Here is a 15,003-nt window from a genome sequence, read left to right on the forward strand (position 1 = left end):
GAAATATAACAAATGCTGCCACTTCAACTTTTTAAGCAAATAGCTTTCTGACCACATTCACAGATTAGAATGGCTGACTATGTTTAAATTGTGAGCCAGCAGTTAATTATATTAACAATGTTCTGCCTCATCCACTTCAACAGAGTGTTCCATTATCTAAAAGCTCTGAGTGTTGATATTTTATTAAGAATAAACATTTGTATAGCTTTGCCTTTGAAAATCTGGAAGTGGTGCAGAAATGTTCAACTTTGTGTTTGTTCTTTGCTATGCTTCTGTGCTCTAAAGCAGGTATCTTGTACATCATAACCTGAATTGTTTACAATACTAAAATAAGGATTTATAAAAATATTTAAATACATTAATATATTCTGGGATCATGTCTGATTAAAATAACTACCACAGAAACCCAAAGCACATAGTCAATAGGGTCAGAAGTCTATTCAAGAATACTACATTCCATTTTAAACAGGAGTGCCAACACATGTTAAGTAAACTGGTGTGAGTTAATTTTCTAGAAACAAATTCTCCTCTTCACCACTAATATACCTTTCTATAGATCTTTTTGTGATATCTGTGTTTCCCATTGGACTGTTATGCCATAAATGATGAACTTTACCTATTTGTTAGGCACCTCGATCTCTATTAAATACACTACCCACTCTTTTTGGATACCTAAAGTTCTCCAAGGTGACTTTGTTTAAATGATTGACAAGATGACAATAAAAATTCTTAATTGTTCAACAACATTTACATATTCCAATATTGGATATGATTTAAAGGAACCTGAGGGTACTAAGGGGTTTATTTAATGTAACAAATATCAAAGATAGAGGAGTTTGACTCAAAGATTGATACCGTTTCCAAAGAGACTTTGTAAACCACAAAATTATGGACAACTTTTGGTGTATTTGTTCAGCACAAAACCTCTTTCTTTGGAGTAGTCCTTTATCTTACCCTCAGGAAAGGGCCCCTAGAACCAAATTCACTCTCTCACTCCACCTCCTCTGAATAGAAATGATTAGCTCATGGCAAACAAGACTCTGAAGAAGTCAATCTATAAGTTGGATGGAGGCATCAGAATGTCTCTCCTGGGGACTTAGAAAAAAGAGTTGGACCCTAATCAACTGAATGGCCTAGCAAGGTTGTGTGACAAGAGTTGAGAAAGCCATTTTCGGCTATGTGCATGGCAATACAGAAAAAGTTATTGTACAGAAAAAGAAAAAAAAATAATGCAGTCTCATTTGAAAGTGAAGTAAAATTGTCTGATTCACAGAGAGATAAAGAATATGGCTTCCAGTTTTTCACTTCCTATTTCCAATTAGCATGCTTTGTCAAATGAGGATACATTTTATGGATTATTGACTGAGTTCATTTGATTTCTTATAAACCCACTCTCCTTAATCCATAGATTTCTCATATCTTAGACAGGATCCCTGTCTAAGAAATGTAGCCTATTATACTTGATTATTATTGGCTTTTAACATACAAAAAAATCATAAACTAATCTAATTAATGTTTATTAATTATGCATATTCTGTCTTTCCAAATTGACCAAAGCCTTTTAAGGGAAACCTTATCTTAAACCTATTTATAACTTATTTTCTAGTATGAGGTCACTCAATAATGATATATGATGTTTATTTAGTAGCTATGAGAATTACTTCTCGACTTTAGCATGTTTCCTGTATGCCAGGTTATTCACTTAGTTCTCAGCTTTACATTTCCATAGAAGTTAGACTTTGTTAAAAACAATGGAAAACCACAAATGCAGGTATATACAAATCATCTGCTATATCTGCTTATGTTTTAGATTAGGGGCTTGGGTCTGTTGGGCTTGGGTGTGGGTATGTATCTGTCGTTCTATCTGAAGGAGGTAATAGTTCAATGAAGACACTTATTGCGGGGACCTAGCATGAGGGAGAAAGACACATCAACACATATCAATCTAGAAGGTGTCCTTCACAAGTCACCCATGGTCCAGCTCAGTGGTGACAGGTGAAAGTTAAGCACCTCAGAGATTCATCTCACATTTATAATATAGTAATCCAAAACACATGTCCACAAGAAAGTTCAGAATTAATTCAGTCTTTAAAACTTTTTCTTACTCTGTGGAAATCTTGGCTATGGTGTCACAAGAACTGTACTCTACGCCCGTGAAGATTTCCTTGCACTGTGCTGTCCGGACACCGTTAAGCCAGTCACCTGTTGTGCGGAAGGTAGTAATGTCAACGTTGCTTTGGTCCAGAAGAAGGTTTGATGGCCTGCAAGAAAAGAAAGCACCAAAGGGAAAGAGATCAGGAGCCAGCAGAGTTGCTGGCATGTCAAAATTTGACACCAGCATCAGCAGGAACTTCCAGACTTCATGTGGCGTTCCTGTTTACTTGTGAAATTTATCTGCCATGAAGCCTTCATCTGCTCAAGCTGGCAGCTTGCAAGAACACTGTGTAATCATCTTGTCTCAGTGCTCCCTTTCTCCACTCATGACTGCTTTTTAAATTACTGACACTTTGCCAGGGAAAAGCATATATATGTATATAACCATACATACTTTTATAATTTAATTGGTTTAACCATTAGCAAAGATGGTGGTAATTTAGGATACAGTTATAGCTGACATGATGCACTGAACACTTTGCTGTCTGCTTTGGTGGATGGATTTGGTTTCCAATATTAAATCCTTCCCACTGGATGTTCACCTGTAGATATTGTGCAGATTGCTGTCTAAGGGACAATTTGAACAACCTGGACTATACTTGCAGCAGGACATAAAGTCAGCACAGATTTCAATAATGGCAAAACATCATTAAAGTAAAAATTACAAAAGAAATAGAAAAGGAAGGTTAGTAACAACAAGTGAAATTTTGCATACATGACAACACCAGATCAATTTTATGTACACATACATATACAGAGATAGATAGATGATAGATAGACATTGTGACTATGATTTTTATTGCACAATATAATTGGCATTGAGAGAAACTTCTAGGATTGCTTTACAGAATTACAGGTCTGACCATAAGTATATGACAAACTGCTAAAAAAAGGAACAAAAGGGACATTAAAGAAATGGAGGAGAACATATTTTCATCGCTGAAAGCCAAAAAAAGCAGCCTATTGGTAAACTGCCCATGGGTTGTTTGTGTCAGCTCTCTTTATTTGTCCATTGACTCATAAGACTGGGATCAATCACTAGGTGGACAGTGGATTGTCCTTCTCTTTATTTTTTTCCTCCTAGGAAGGGAGATTGAGCAAATAGTAGTTAACAAGGCCTTTGCTTTGAGAGTAATAACAATAGCAATAAGGATTATATTGAACATTTATGAGCACTTCCAATATGCCTGTGACTATACTAAGCATAAGATCCAGATATGAAGGACTTTAATCCTTACATTAGTTTGGCTCTGATGCAATGCCCCATAACATGTGGAAGCTGAAACTAAAGTTAAGTCACAAATTGGCCCACATTTAAAAGGGATTTTTAATTGAAAGATTTCCATTACTATTGATGATATTTCTCCAAATCACTCTGTAATATACAAGACAGGCTTAAGTGTGAGGTTAAGATTCTTAAATCAGAACAATTTTGCTTCATATCCTAGATCTGCATTGCTGTTGTTGGGACACATGAGAGGATTTTGACACATCTGGATTTTGATGAGGACATATTATATTTATTTGATAAAAATAAAATTCTATTAATTAGAATAAATTTAACTCTAAATTTAATTATTTATTCAATAAAAATAAGAATGTAACACAATTTTAACACTGAGTTTAAGAAAACATTGACAATATGACAGTCTGGCTCTGCCTATATTTTCATACTCTGTGGAAAATATAGATCAATAGCTAGTTCCCTCCTATCATGATTTGTGAAGCTGAGACAGCTAAAAGTGGAAGACTTTTCAATCCCCTTTTCATTACACTAAACTCAACTACTTCGATCCTCCCTACCAAAAATGTTTGAATTATAAATTAAAAATTAAAATTATGGAGTTAATAATTTATGTTTATGTGTTATGGTTTCCTTTTAACTAACCCTCAGAGGTTATCTAAGAAAAGGAAAGAAATAGATAAATTAGGCATTATTTTACAAAGCATAAATTTTCTTTCCTTTAGGAATACTTAGAACCCCACAAGATATAAATACAGCATTTTATAAGTTACCCTCTTCTGGAATATATATTATATGTAATTATATGCAATTAAATTCACATGATTCATTAAAGCACTCCTCCAAAAAAGAAAAAATTGAAAATTTCTTGTTTGTGTTTTTTTTTTTTTCTTAAAAACTTGAGAAATTACAGATACAGAGACACGACCTAGGTTCCAAAAGGTATGTGATATTTTTGGGTTGTTCTGCATAGCAGTCATGAATGAAACAGGCTTGGTCACTGGCCGACGTTAGATATAACATTGGACCCATTGGATAAGACACTGAATCAGTAAACAAAATTGACAGGAATAGCATTAAATTAGGTGTGAGAAAATTTTATAAGAAAAATGAAGTGAGACCTAGAAAGGAGACAGTAAAATATTAGACTGCCTACAGGCATCCAAGAACACACACATCTATAGACACTCACATTTGGATTTCTACAGTAGCCACAGCACAGCAATGTAGACTCTTGTCGACTCTTCAACCCATGAATAGCAATACTTTTTTATTTATGGGTTTGTGGGTACAAAGAATCAAACCCCAGGACATTTATTCAGAATATTTACAAAGTGTGCCTAATAGCAAAATGCGGAATTTTTCCCTCTGAATTCAAAATGGTTTGTATTTTTAAACTCAACACTATAGTCAGACTCAACAAGAATTTAGAGAAAATTAGTATAAACAAATTGAAATAAAACAGGACGTGCGGATTAGGGATTAGAGTGACCCCAACTGAGTCTTTCTGTTTATTACTTGGATCAAAGTTTAAGGAAGACAAAGAATGACCTAATTTTAATGCCAGTGACCTCGGAATAACCAGCCCTGCAAAGTATCATTTTTCCACTTCCAGGATTTCTCTAGGGGATTCAAATAAAAATTGGTTTCTTTCCTCCTCCGAGAGGACATCTGGAGAGTTTATCAATGGATAGGAATTTGTCTCTCACTGTGAAGAGCCTGTGATGTCTCTTCATGCGCACCAGGGGAATGTGGGCTTTTTGAGCAGCTGCAGGCATTGGGGTTTTTTTAGACCCAGCCCCAGACATTGGGTCTGAAGGGGAAATTTATAGGCAGGGTGATGTGCACCGTGAGCTCACACTTTTACTAGACAAATTAGATAGGTTTCAATCCATGCAGCTGTAAACGATGTCCTGCAGAGTTCCACCTGATCTTTTACAGCTTTTCATAAATCAGTACCTACTGGCCGCAGACTGCAGTCATTAAAAAGAAATCATGGAAATTACATGTTTGCTCAGGGGAAGCAAAAAATAACTTTCCTCCCTTTCTTTCTCCTTCTTTGTATTTAGGTTTATGAGTTATTCTTTTGTGGATTTTCCTACTGTGGCATTAAAGTGGTACACATATATTTTCTTCCCATTTGACTCCTATTTTATCTGTAAATGGTCATACCAATTAGCACTGGATACTGGGTAAGAATAACTGCTAGTTCCAAGAATATCTTCTCATAATGATCTTATTTCAATATTGCACTAGAATTTTAAATCTCTAAAATTGAATATAAAGTTATCCTTTTATTATATAAAAAGACTCCTTTGGGTTTACAAAAGGCTTTATTTTTTATGTATTAAAAATAATGATTAATATACATTTATTCGATGAATAAGTAGATGTCTACTGAGTCTAGAAATAAATATTGGAGCTCTATTTTATACCATTATAATTACGTGCTTTTTGTCTGTTGTGAATAGTTTCAGGAATATTAACTCAAGAGTAATTTCTCAAAGGCAAAATACTAATTATATCTACCATTTTTATTGCCTGAAAATAGTAATATATTTTTTCAATCCCTTTTATAATTTTTTGTTAATATTTTATTTCAAGTAGTGTCTTACTATATTTCAAGGGGAATATCTTGTACTCTCCAGTTTGTTAAATGTGCATTTGTGGTAATCTTGATCTTTTTTAAGCTCTAACATTAGAAGTTCCAGATAGGACTAAAGGAATTTAACTTGTCATTGGTAACTAAAAATAATTTTTAGTATACACAGTTCCCAACAGGAAACTAGTATATAAAGGACACATTAAGGGGGAGTAAAGTCGTTGTGTTTATTTTAATTGTCTCTAGGCCTTAAAGACAAAAACTTAGCAGTTATAGCTATTACATCTGGTTTAATTTCTCCCAGTGGTAAAATTACCTGCTTTGATTTTTAAGATTAAAAAAAGAGTTCACCTGGGTATTTGGAATATTTGCTTCCCTCTAAAAGGATCTGTATTACATTTGTTCAGTGAGGAAAGTCACCCCATCAGTTTCAGAATTCGAGGTCAAAGTCATTTTGAGAAACAGACTGTTTTTTGGTCATTAGACTTCTCTTAAAGGAAATAATATTTGTCAAAACAGCAGTTATTCTCAAAAATAATTATTTTTTGTTCTCTTAGGGATCAGAAGCATTTTATTAGTGCTAATTTAGTGCCATTAAAAAGGAAAAATGACAAGTACTGCTTATTTTTGTTCCTATTTATTCTTCAACTTAAAAAAGATAAATCTCTTAAAGTTAGTAATGCAATATATTTAAAATCATTTCAGTTAAATTAACTAAGTATAATTGGATCTTTAGAATCTCGTTCTAAATATTTTAAATATATTGTTAAGTCCTTATACCATAAATTTGGTTACCTTCTCTTTAGAACCTCATTCTAAATATATTAATTTATATTACATGTATTATTTAATTATTCATGCCAAAAATTTATATTCTATAAATTTATAATAGTGTTGAATAATCCAATGACCTGGATAGTGAAAATTTTGTGAATTTAGACAACAAGTCATTTCTCTCTCTCTCTTTTTTTTTTTTTTTTTTTTTTTTTTTTTTTGCCTTTTTACACTTTCTAGGGCTGCTCCCGTGGCATATGGAGATTCCCAGGCTAGAGGTCGAATCAGAGCTGTAGCTGCTGGCCTACGCCAGAACCACAGCAACGTGGATCCAAGCTGCGTCTGCAACTTACACCACAGCTCAAGGCAACGCTGGATCCTTAACCCACTGAGCTACGCCAGGGATCCCAGGGATCGAACCTGCAAACACATGGCTCCTAGTCAGATTTGTTAACCACTGAGCCACGACGGGAACTCCTCATTTCTCTATTTTATTTTATATACACAAATAGCCAAAAAATAAAAAGGCATCTTGCTGCCTAAATAGAAATGAATAAATTCATGTCATTTTTCTCTATTTTTAGTCTTTTTAAATTTTAAATTTAGCTACATTTATAAAAGTAATTGATAAAAGTGATCAATTTATATAAATCTAGGAGCTATATTTTATATATAATGTAAAACTGCCTATTATATATGATATATAAAATAATTATATATATTATATTTATATATATAAATATACATAAAATACAAAACTAATCTTAAATATAGTTGCTTTTAAAAATGAACTATGCTTATTTTTTAATCTGTATAACAAAACTGTTGTGAAGTAAGAGAAAATTTATCAAAGATTTTTCTCTATTTTTAAGTGGCATCATTTTCTTTCCTTCTTTTTTTTGGGGGGGCCACATTCAGAAGTTCCCCAGCCACAGAAGCAATCCGAGCCCCAGCAATGACAGTGTTGGTTCCTTAACCTGTTGAGCCACCAGGGAACTCCTATAGTAGCACCTTCTCTTAAGATTTTAAGAAAGATTTCTTCAAATCTTGGAAAAGGAAAGGGGTGTATTTTTACCCTTTTATAACTGTGTATTTTGACTATATTTCTCATTTTTTCTAAACTTCTCAAAAGCCTTATGTTTATATTGCCTTTTCCTTTTCATCATTCAATTATAACTAAATGTCTTAAAATTTCATATCTCATCTGTCTCTCTAAAAGCATCAAAATAGTTTTCTAAAAAACCCTATGTCCTTCTAATTTCTTAATTGAATGACTTTTTTTCCTCAGTTGTCTTTTTTTGGCCTCACTCTTTTGAAGTTTTGGATAATACAATTTATTGTATCTGCTTATGGAAAATTCCTTGAGCTGTGGTTTCTGTAATGGTCTAAGCATCATTCCAAACTTTGGCTGTTCCTGTTTGTACCTACCATTTCATATTCTTCTGCTCAGTAATTGGCACTGTTCTCCAAAACTCTAAACAGAGACCATTTTCTTTCTCTCTGGGTGGAAGTCTATGCAGTGGGTCAATGTTCTGAGATAATAACTAAGGTTTCATGTATTTTTCTCTCTAAGATTGCCATCCACTGGCTTCGTTGTTTCTTCAGTCCTCTTATAAGGAGCCTGGAATCTCCACAAGCTACAACCACACCCTGTTACACACTGTAGAAGCAATCGCTCATTTCAATCAGTTTCTTGGCTCTTGTAGATTTTTGAGGTCATGACTTGTGTACTAGGTGATCGAGGCGTTTAGAGGCTTCCAAAATACCCCTAGCCTCAGGGAAACACAGAAGCTCAAAAGTTCAGTCTAGGATTTCCCCTTGTGGCTCAGGGGGTACAAACTTGACTAGTATCCATGAGGATGCAGGTTCAATCCCTGACTTCGCTCAGGGGGTTAAGGATCTGATGTTGCCACAAGCTGTGGTGTAGGTTGCAGACATGGCTCAGATCTGACAATGCTGTGGCCATGGAGTAGGCTGGTAGCTGCAGCTCCCATTCAACCCCTAGCCTGGGAATTTCTGTATGCCACAGGTGTGGCTCTAAAAAGAAAAAAAAAAAAATTTAGTCTGGGTGATTGGGAGAGGGGTGTCTCCAATATTCACGGATTAATGTCTCCTGATAATCCATGTGAAAGGAGAGCTTTAACTAGAAATTAAATTATTATTATTATTTAGTCTTTTTTTTTTTAGGGTCTCACCCACAGCATATGGAGGTTCCCAGGCTAGGGGTCCAATATGAGCTGTAGCCGCTGGCCTATGCCAGGGCCACAGCAATGCCAGATCCAAGCCGCATCTGCGACCTACATCACAGCTCATGGCAACGCCGGATCCTTAAGTCATTGAGTGAGGCCAGGGATCGAACCTGCATCCTCATGGATGCCAGTCAGGTTTGTAAATCATTGAGCCATGATGGGAACTCCTAGAAATTAAATTATTATTAGAAGAATACAGATGGAAATATTTGTGGTGAAAATCAGCATGACTAGAGATTTGTAACTGCTAACTGTGTTTCTGTGGGGGTTTTTCTAATGATCTTTACAGAGAGAAGGCTCTAAACTGGATGCCCAGCTTTAATCTCTCCCCCAATTTGAGATGCAAATTTCAAGCTCTCTATGGAACTCAGTCTTCTTGTGTCCAAAATGCTCATCTGCCTTGCAGAGCTATTCTTCCTTCAGCCCATCTTAATGCTGTCATTAAGAGCACTGTTCTCAGAGTCCTCTTTGTTCACTTGGAAGTACTTTCTGGTCTTTTCTCCAGCACTCTGCACATGTCACTAGCCACCATGTCCTATAATACTCATTTCACTACAACTTTTTGAATTTACGCCTTCTCTTTTTCTCTGCTCTACCCTAGGATAAGTCTCCTTCTGAGACTACTGAAATCACCTCCTTACTCCTTATCATTAACCGCTTCCCCGCCAGCTCTCTAGGTATAGCTGCCACACAACTATTACATGGGCACAGCAAGATATACCATTTAGGTGTCTTCAATGGCACATCTTTTTCTCATTGACAAAGCCCAGATTTCTAGAAATGACATTAAATCTTCTATTATCCAGTGAAATCACCTATCAGGCTCTTTCATCATAATTTCCTTTCTTATCCTATATTACAGCAGAATTGTATTATCCAATGTAAATGGAAGTGTCCTATGTTATTGTGTATCTTGCTTTTTTGGTACAGGATTACACTAGCCTGGTATGATTTTATCCTGTTATCTGCTGGTAGAAATTTCATCCACCATCCAAGAGTCTCTTCTTTACAATTGGCAGGGGATCTCAAAGTTAGAAGTAAATGTACCCTTCCTTCATGATTCCTAAATAACTTGTCTTCTTGCTCAAATAATGATATATTCTAAGGTATATTACAGTTGACTCTTGAACAACATGAGGGTTAATTTATAGTCAGCCCTCCCTATCTGCAATTTCTCTTATCTGAGGTTCCCTGGTATCCTCAGATTCAACCAACCACAGACCGTGTAGTAGTGCAGTAGTATTTACTATTGAAAAGTATCTGTGTATAAGTGTACCCATACAGTTCAAGCCTGTGTTGTTGAAGGGTAAATTGTATAGTCTTTCTGAACTTTTCTTTTCCTCCTGTTTTTAAATGCAAGCTGTTAAATTTGTGATGAATAACGAGGACATAGTGGTCTGTGAGAGAATAATAGTGTTGACCTTTAAATCTTATTGCCAGAGAATGCCTCAATTAAGACTAGGTGTAGAAGCTGCTTCCTAAGGGAAGATGGAAGCAAAAGAGAATCGCAAACAAGGAGAACAGCATGTGCTACTGTCTTCCCCATCTGAAATGCTTTGGCTTTCTAAAGGAACGGTGAAATCGGTCACTGAGGCTGGAGAACTGCTGAAAGGTTGAAATGCCCCTCCCTTGACAAAGCCATTGTATAAATCAAATAGTGCCACTGCTCTGCTTTACATGCCTTAATGGGTTCCTCATGTGTCTAAAAAAATTCCAAAGTCCTCATCATGACCTGGGTAGCTCGAGTGCTCTGGCTTCTGTTTGCCTTCTCAGACTTGGTGACAGAATCTTCCTCTCCTTACTGCCACTTCCTAGAACTCTCTAGACTCATTTGCAGTTTTTTTTTTCCTCTTCCAAGAATACTTTTTTTTTTTTTTTTAATTTTTTAATGGACGGGGTCCTTTAAAAATCTGGCTCTTTTCTTTCTTTAGTTCTCAGGTCAAATATCACTTCCACAGAGGGCTTTTTCCCAACTACCTTTTAATGCTCTATCACAACCTTTTATTTATTTCCTTCCTGTAATCTGTTTGTCTATTATCTAGTGTGCATCTTCTATAATGTAAGCTCCAGGAGGCCAGGGATCATATTTGTCTTCTTCATTGTTCTCCAGCATCTACTCATGCCTAGCCCATAGTGGATTAGCATAAAATATATAGTTGTTAAAAAATGAAGAAATGAATATTTGAATAAAAAAATGACATTGAAGAAGAAGGACTATTTAAACCTTCAAAAAGAATGTAGAGTTCTTCCTAGGTATAATGGGAATTTGGAATTAATTATAAAAAGGTAACTGAAATTATATATATGAAATTTATCAATATATTTTATCAATATATAATTTAGCTATCTATGTATATAGATAGATAAAAGAATTCTGAAGGCTTTGTGAAAAGATGCTTAGAGTCGGGCAAGAAGGGAAGCAGAGGACATGTTAGGAGGCAACTACAGTGGTTTAGGGCAGAAAGGGGAAAAGTCATAGGAAAGAGTGTTTACAGTGAAAAGGGAAAGATGGATGATGTTGACCCAGTGATTGTCTGGATAAAAGTGTGCAGGGCAAGAATGAGGTGCCAAGACTAGATCTAATCCTGATTGGTCAACTGAATAGGTACTGGTATAGTCAACAAAATTCAGAAGACAATAGAAGGATGAGGCTATCGGGAGAAAATAAAAAGATAAAATTTCAGAATATTAAGTTTGAAATGTCTGTGAGACTCTTAATTGAGAAGTTTGGCTGTGAAAGGTAGTAGAAAAATAGGGGAGTATTTGGCAGAGATGTAGTGTCAACAGAGGTGATGGTGACAAATAGCATCTTCTAAATTCCCTTGATGATAAAAATCACCTGAAAGTTTGTTTTGTTTTGTTTTGTTTATTATCAAATGTCCAAATTCCATTCCCCTTCCTACAGATTCTCAATCAATAGCTTGGGTTAGACCTGGATATTTGGATATTTAATAAGTTCCCCTGGAGATTCTTATACTAGGGAAACTTGAGAAACAATGTAATAGAACATATTCTCATGGCCATAATCTTGAAGAAATAATGAGTCTGCATATTCAGGAGAGAGAGAAAGAGCCTGCATATGCAGAGAAGAGAAAGAGAGAGGGATAGAGGAAGGGAGAGAGAGAGAGAAAGGATTTGCCTTTGACATTGGAAGGAGATTTCCTCTCTTCTAATTAGAGGAAAGAAGGACTTTCTTATAATTAGAGGAAAGAAGAACAAGGTGGGTGGGTGCAGGCGCCAGTATGTTTTTCTTTTGCTGCTGGAATTTCCCATCTGATAGCTTGTATTTTCTCAATAACGTGTATGGCAAGGGCATCACTGGAAAATTAAAGGGGAAATGGAATGAGTTTAATCAGTTATGAAAAAGAATAAAATAACTATTCTTTCGAAAGTGGGAAAGCAAATTTTCTAAAGGAAAATAAGATCTCTTGATAGTGTTGCTAGCAATTTGAGATTGTTCTTAAAAATTTATAATGGCACAATCTGCCCCAGTCGTATATTTTAATGGCAATAAGTAAACATATAAACACAACTTCTAAAGTTTTTATATTTAGTGAATTAAAATGGAAGGCACTTCCTAGAAAAATACTTTCTCTAAAATTACATGTTTTCTGATGAAATATATGTAATATATTAAGGCATTAAATAATATATATTAGGAGAAAAAATATTCAATGTACTTCAATAAGAATGGAATAGTGAATTGAAGAAAATATGAACATGAGGATATCTCTTCACATACTATGATCTAATATTGAGAATATTTTCCCACATAGAATTGAATTTAAATATCTCTATCATATTACATGAGTTAGTCTTTATATTGATTTTGATCCTATGGAAATGGTTTGAATGCTTTTTGTATGATATGGAAGGAATTGAAAAGATGTTCTTTTTTGCTATGATTGCTGTTGAGTAAAGATCAAAAGAAATGGCTTCAGGGTGCAAAATGAGGACCGTATGGCCCAGGGAAGGGCAGGTTTGTTATCCTGCTGGTTGTTAAACTGTCAAATGGATTACCAAAAGAGTCTGCACAGTCTCTCTCTGAAATTTAGAAAAGAGATTCATCCTTACAGGATAAGTTATAAGTAGTTTTACCTACTCAATATATATTATTAAGTTCATTCTTCGTGACCCCCTATAATTTTTTAGGAGGATTTTAAAGGGTTTTTTAGGGGGATTCTTATATACCGATATTAAGATTCATTTAAATTTTCTTTATTCATCATATTTAATATAACATAAAAACTAGATCATGTATGCTCACTACAATTGCTTCTATTAATGTAAAAAATTATGTACTCTATTATAAAGTGCATTAGCAAATGGCCTACCCATTTGAAAGTCACGCCTCTTGGTAACTGTCAGTAAAAAACAGCAGATGTGCATGAAAGAAACAAGAAAAGAAAACTCTTTCCAGTAAGAGAGTATATTAACTCTTTTACATGAGTCACAGTAAATCATCATTATGTAGTATGTATACACATCACTTAAAACTGGATTTTTGTGCATCTTTATAGTTTCTTTACTAAAACGTGATTTTCCTTCAAGAACATACATCATCAAAATGTAAAAGAACTGTTTTCTTTTGTTTGGTTTTTTGGCTGTAACTGACATATGGAAGTTCCTGGGCCAAGGACTGAACCCATGACACAGTAGTGACCCAAGCCACAGCAGTGACAATGGCAGATCCTTAATCCACTGAGCCACCAGGGAACGCTTTTTTTTTTTTTTTTAAGAACTGTTTTTCAGTCATGTGTACAATGAGAATATAATTGACATTTCTCAAAACCATTAAGAAAATTCAGTGATTTTTACCTGGGAGGACTAGACATACAGTCTAAAGGACATCACACACAGGGGTGTCTTATAGCTATGATGTATTGACATTTGTGCTGCTGTCCAGCTACACTGATATTATTTTACTTTAGTTTTATCCTTCTCACTGTCTACTGAAGTAACTGGCACATGATATGAGTAAAACAAACATTTGTTTAACTAAGAAGGCGGAACTTGCATTCTGCTAGCCAGTGCAAAAAGTTTGGAGGCATCGTTATTATTTTTGAAGGTTTACTTTAAATGAAGCATAAACCAGGACTTTGCTAGAATTCTGCACCACTCCAGGAATTTCCTTTTTATTTTTTGTGTAAATAGCAAAGAGTGAAAAGGAGCTATGTGTCCAGGGTTTCTATTTTCCGGACTCAAGCCTGAATCTATATACACTTCTGGTCAATATGGAAATTTAAAAAAAATCTCAGGGAGCTCCCATCATGGCGCAGCAGAAACAAATCCGACTAGGAGCCATGAAGTTGCGGGTTCGATCCCTGGCCTCGCTCATTCAGTGGGTTAAGGATCCAGTTTTCCTGTGGGCTGTAGTGTAGGTCACAAACGCGGCTCTGATCTGACATTTCTGTGGCTCTGGCGTAGGCCAGCAGCAACAGCTCCAATTCGACCCCTAGCCTGGGAACCTCCATATGCTGCGGGTGTGGTCCTAAAAATACAAACAGACCAAAAAAAAAAAAAAAAGACTCAGAATTTTATCATTATCAATAAATACCATGAGATTTCCTCCTGAAAGTTTGAAAAGGAAAAGAAAAAGCATGTCTCCTTAATCTTAAGGAATATAGCTATCAGAGCAGGCAGTTGTGAGCAGTGGAAGAAAAAAATCAACACCTTGGAGATAGAAAATAGATTCATCTCAGAGTGACTGCTGGATGCAAAATCAAATGTGTCACCTTGCTGCCGCACTTGTGATGATCTTCAGACTGCCTGGGTTCCGGATAAGCTTGTCCAGAATGCTGACAATCTGCTCAAACTTGGGTCTGTTGTTTCTGTCTTTCTGCCAACAGTCCAGCATCAGCTGATACAACGCAGCTGGGCAGTCCATGGGGGGCGGCAGTCGATAGCCTTCATCCACAGCTTTAATTACCTGTGCGAGAAGCAACGTTTCCAGGGACTTAAGAGCTGGAATTTCCTTTACT

The 15,003-nt window shown here is 35.5% G+C and overlaps 1 protein-coding gene across 4 annotated transcripts in view; it reads right to left on the bottom strand.

The window, feature by feature from the left end:
• The window catches only part of EPHA3 (EPH receptor A3), a 351,064-nt gene that overhangs the window by 7,681 nt on the left and 328,380 nt on the right, over positions 1-15,003 (bottom strand). For 3 of the 4 annotated variants that reach the window (XR_014822332.1, XM_021068363.2, NM_001195335.1), the window contains 2 exon segments: positions 14,758-14,951; positions 2,106-2,261 (listed from right to left, as the gene is read on the bottom strand). Coding sequence is in view for 2 of the 4 variants with exons in the window: in XM_021068363.2 (XP_020924022.1) it covers positions 2,106-2,261; positions 14,758-14,951 (350 nt within the window). In the remaining 2 variants the exon portion in view is untranslated. 4 annotated transcript variants of the gene reach the window in all.

The sequence above is a fragment of the Sus scrofa genome, chromosome 13, assembly GCF_054392235.1.
Source record: "Sus scrofa isolate SSC_HxYL_T2T_F1_AM1 chromosome 13, Sscrofa_HxYL_maternal_Yorkshire_Landrace_v2.0, whole genome shotgun sequence".
In the NCBI taxonomy this organism is placed as follows: domain Eukaryota; kingdom Metazoa; phylum Chordata; class Mammalia; order Artiodactyla; family Suidae; genus Sus; species Sus scrofa.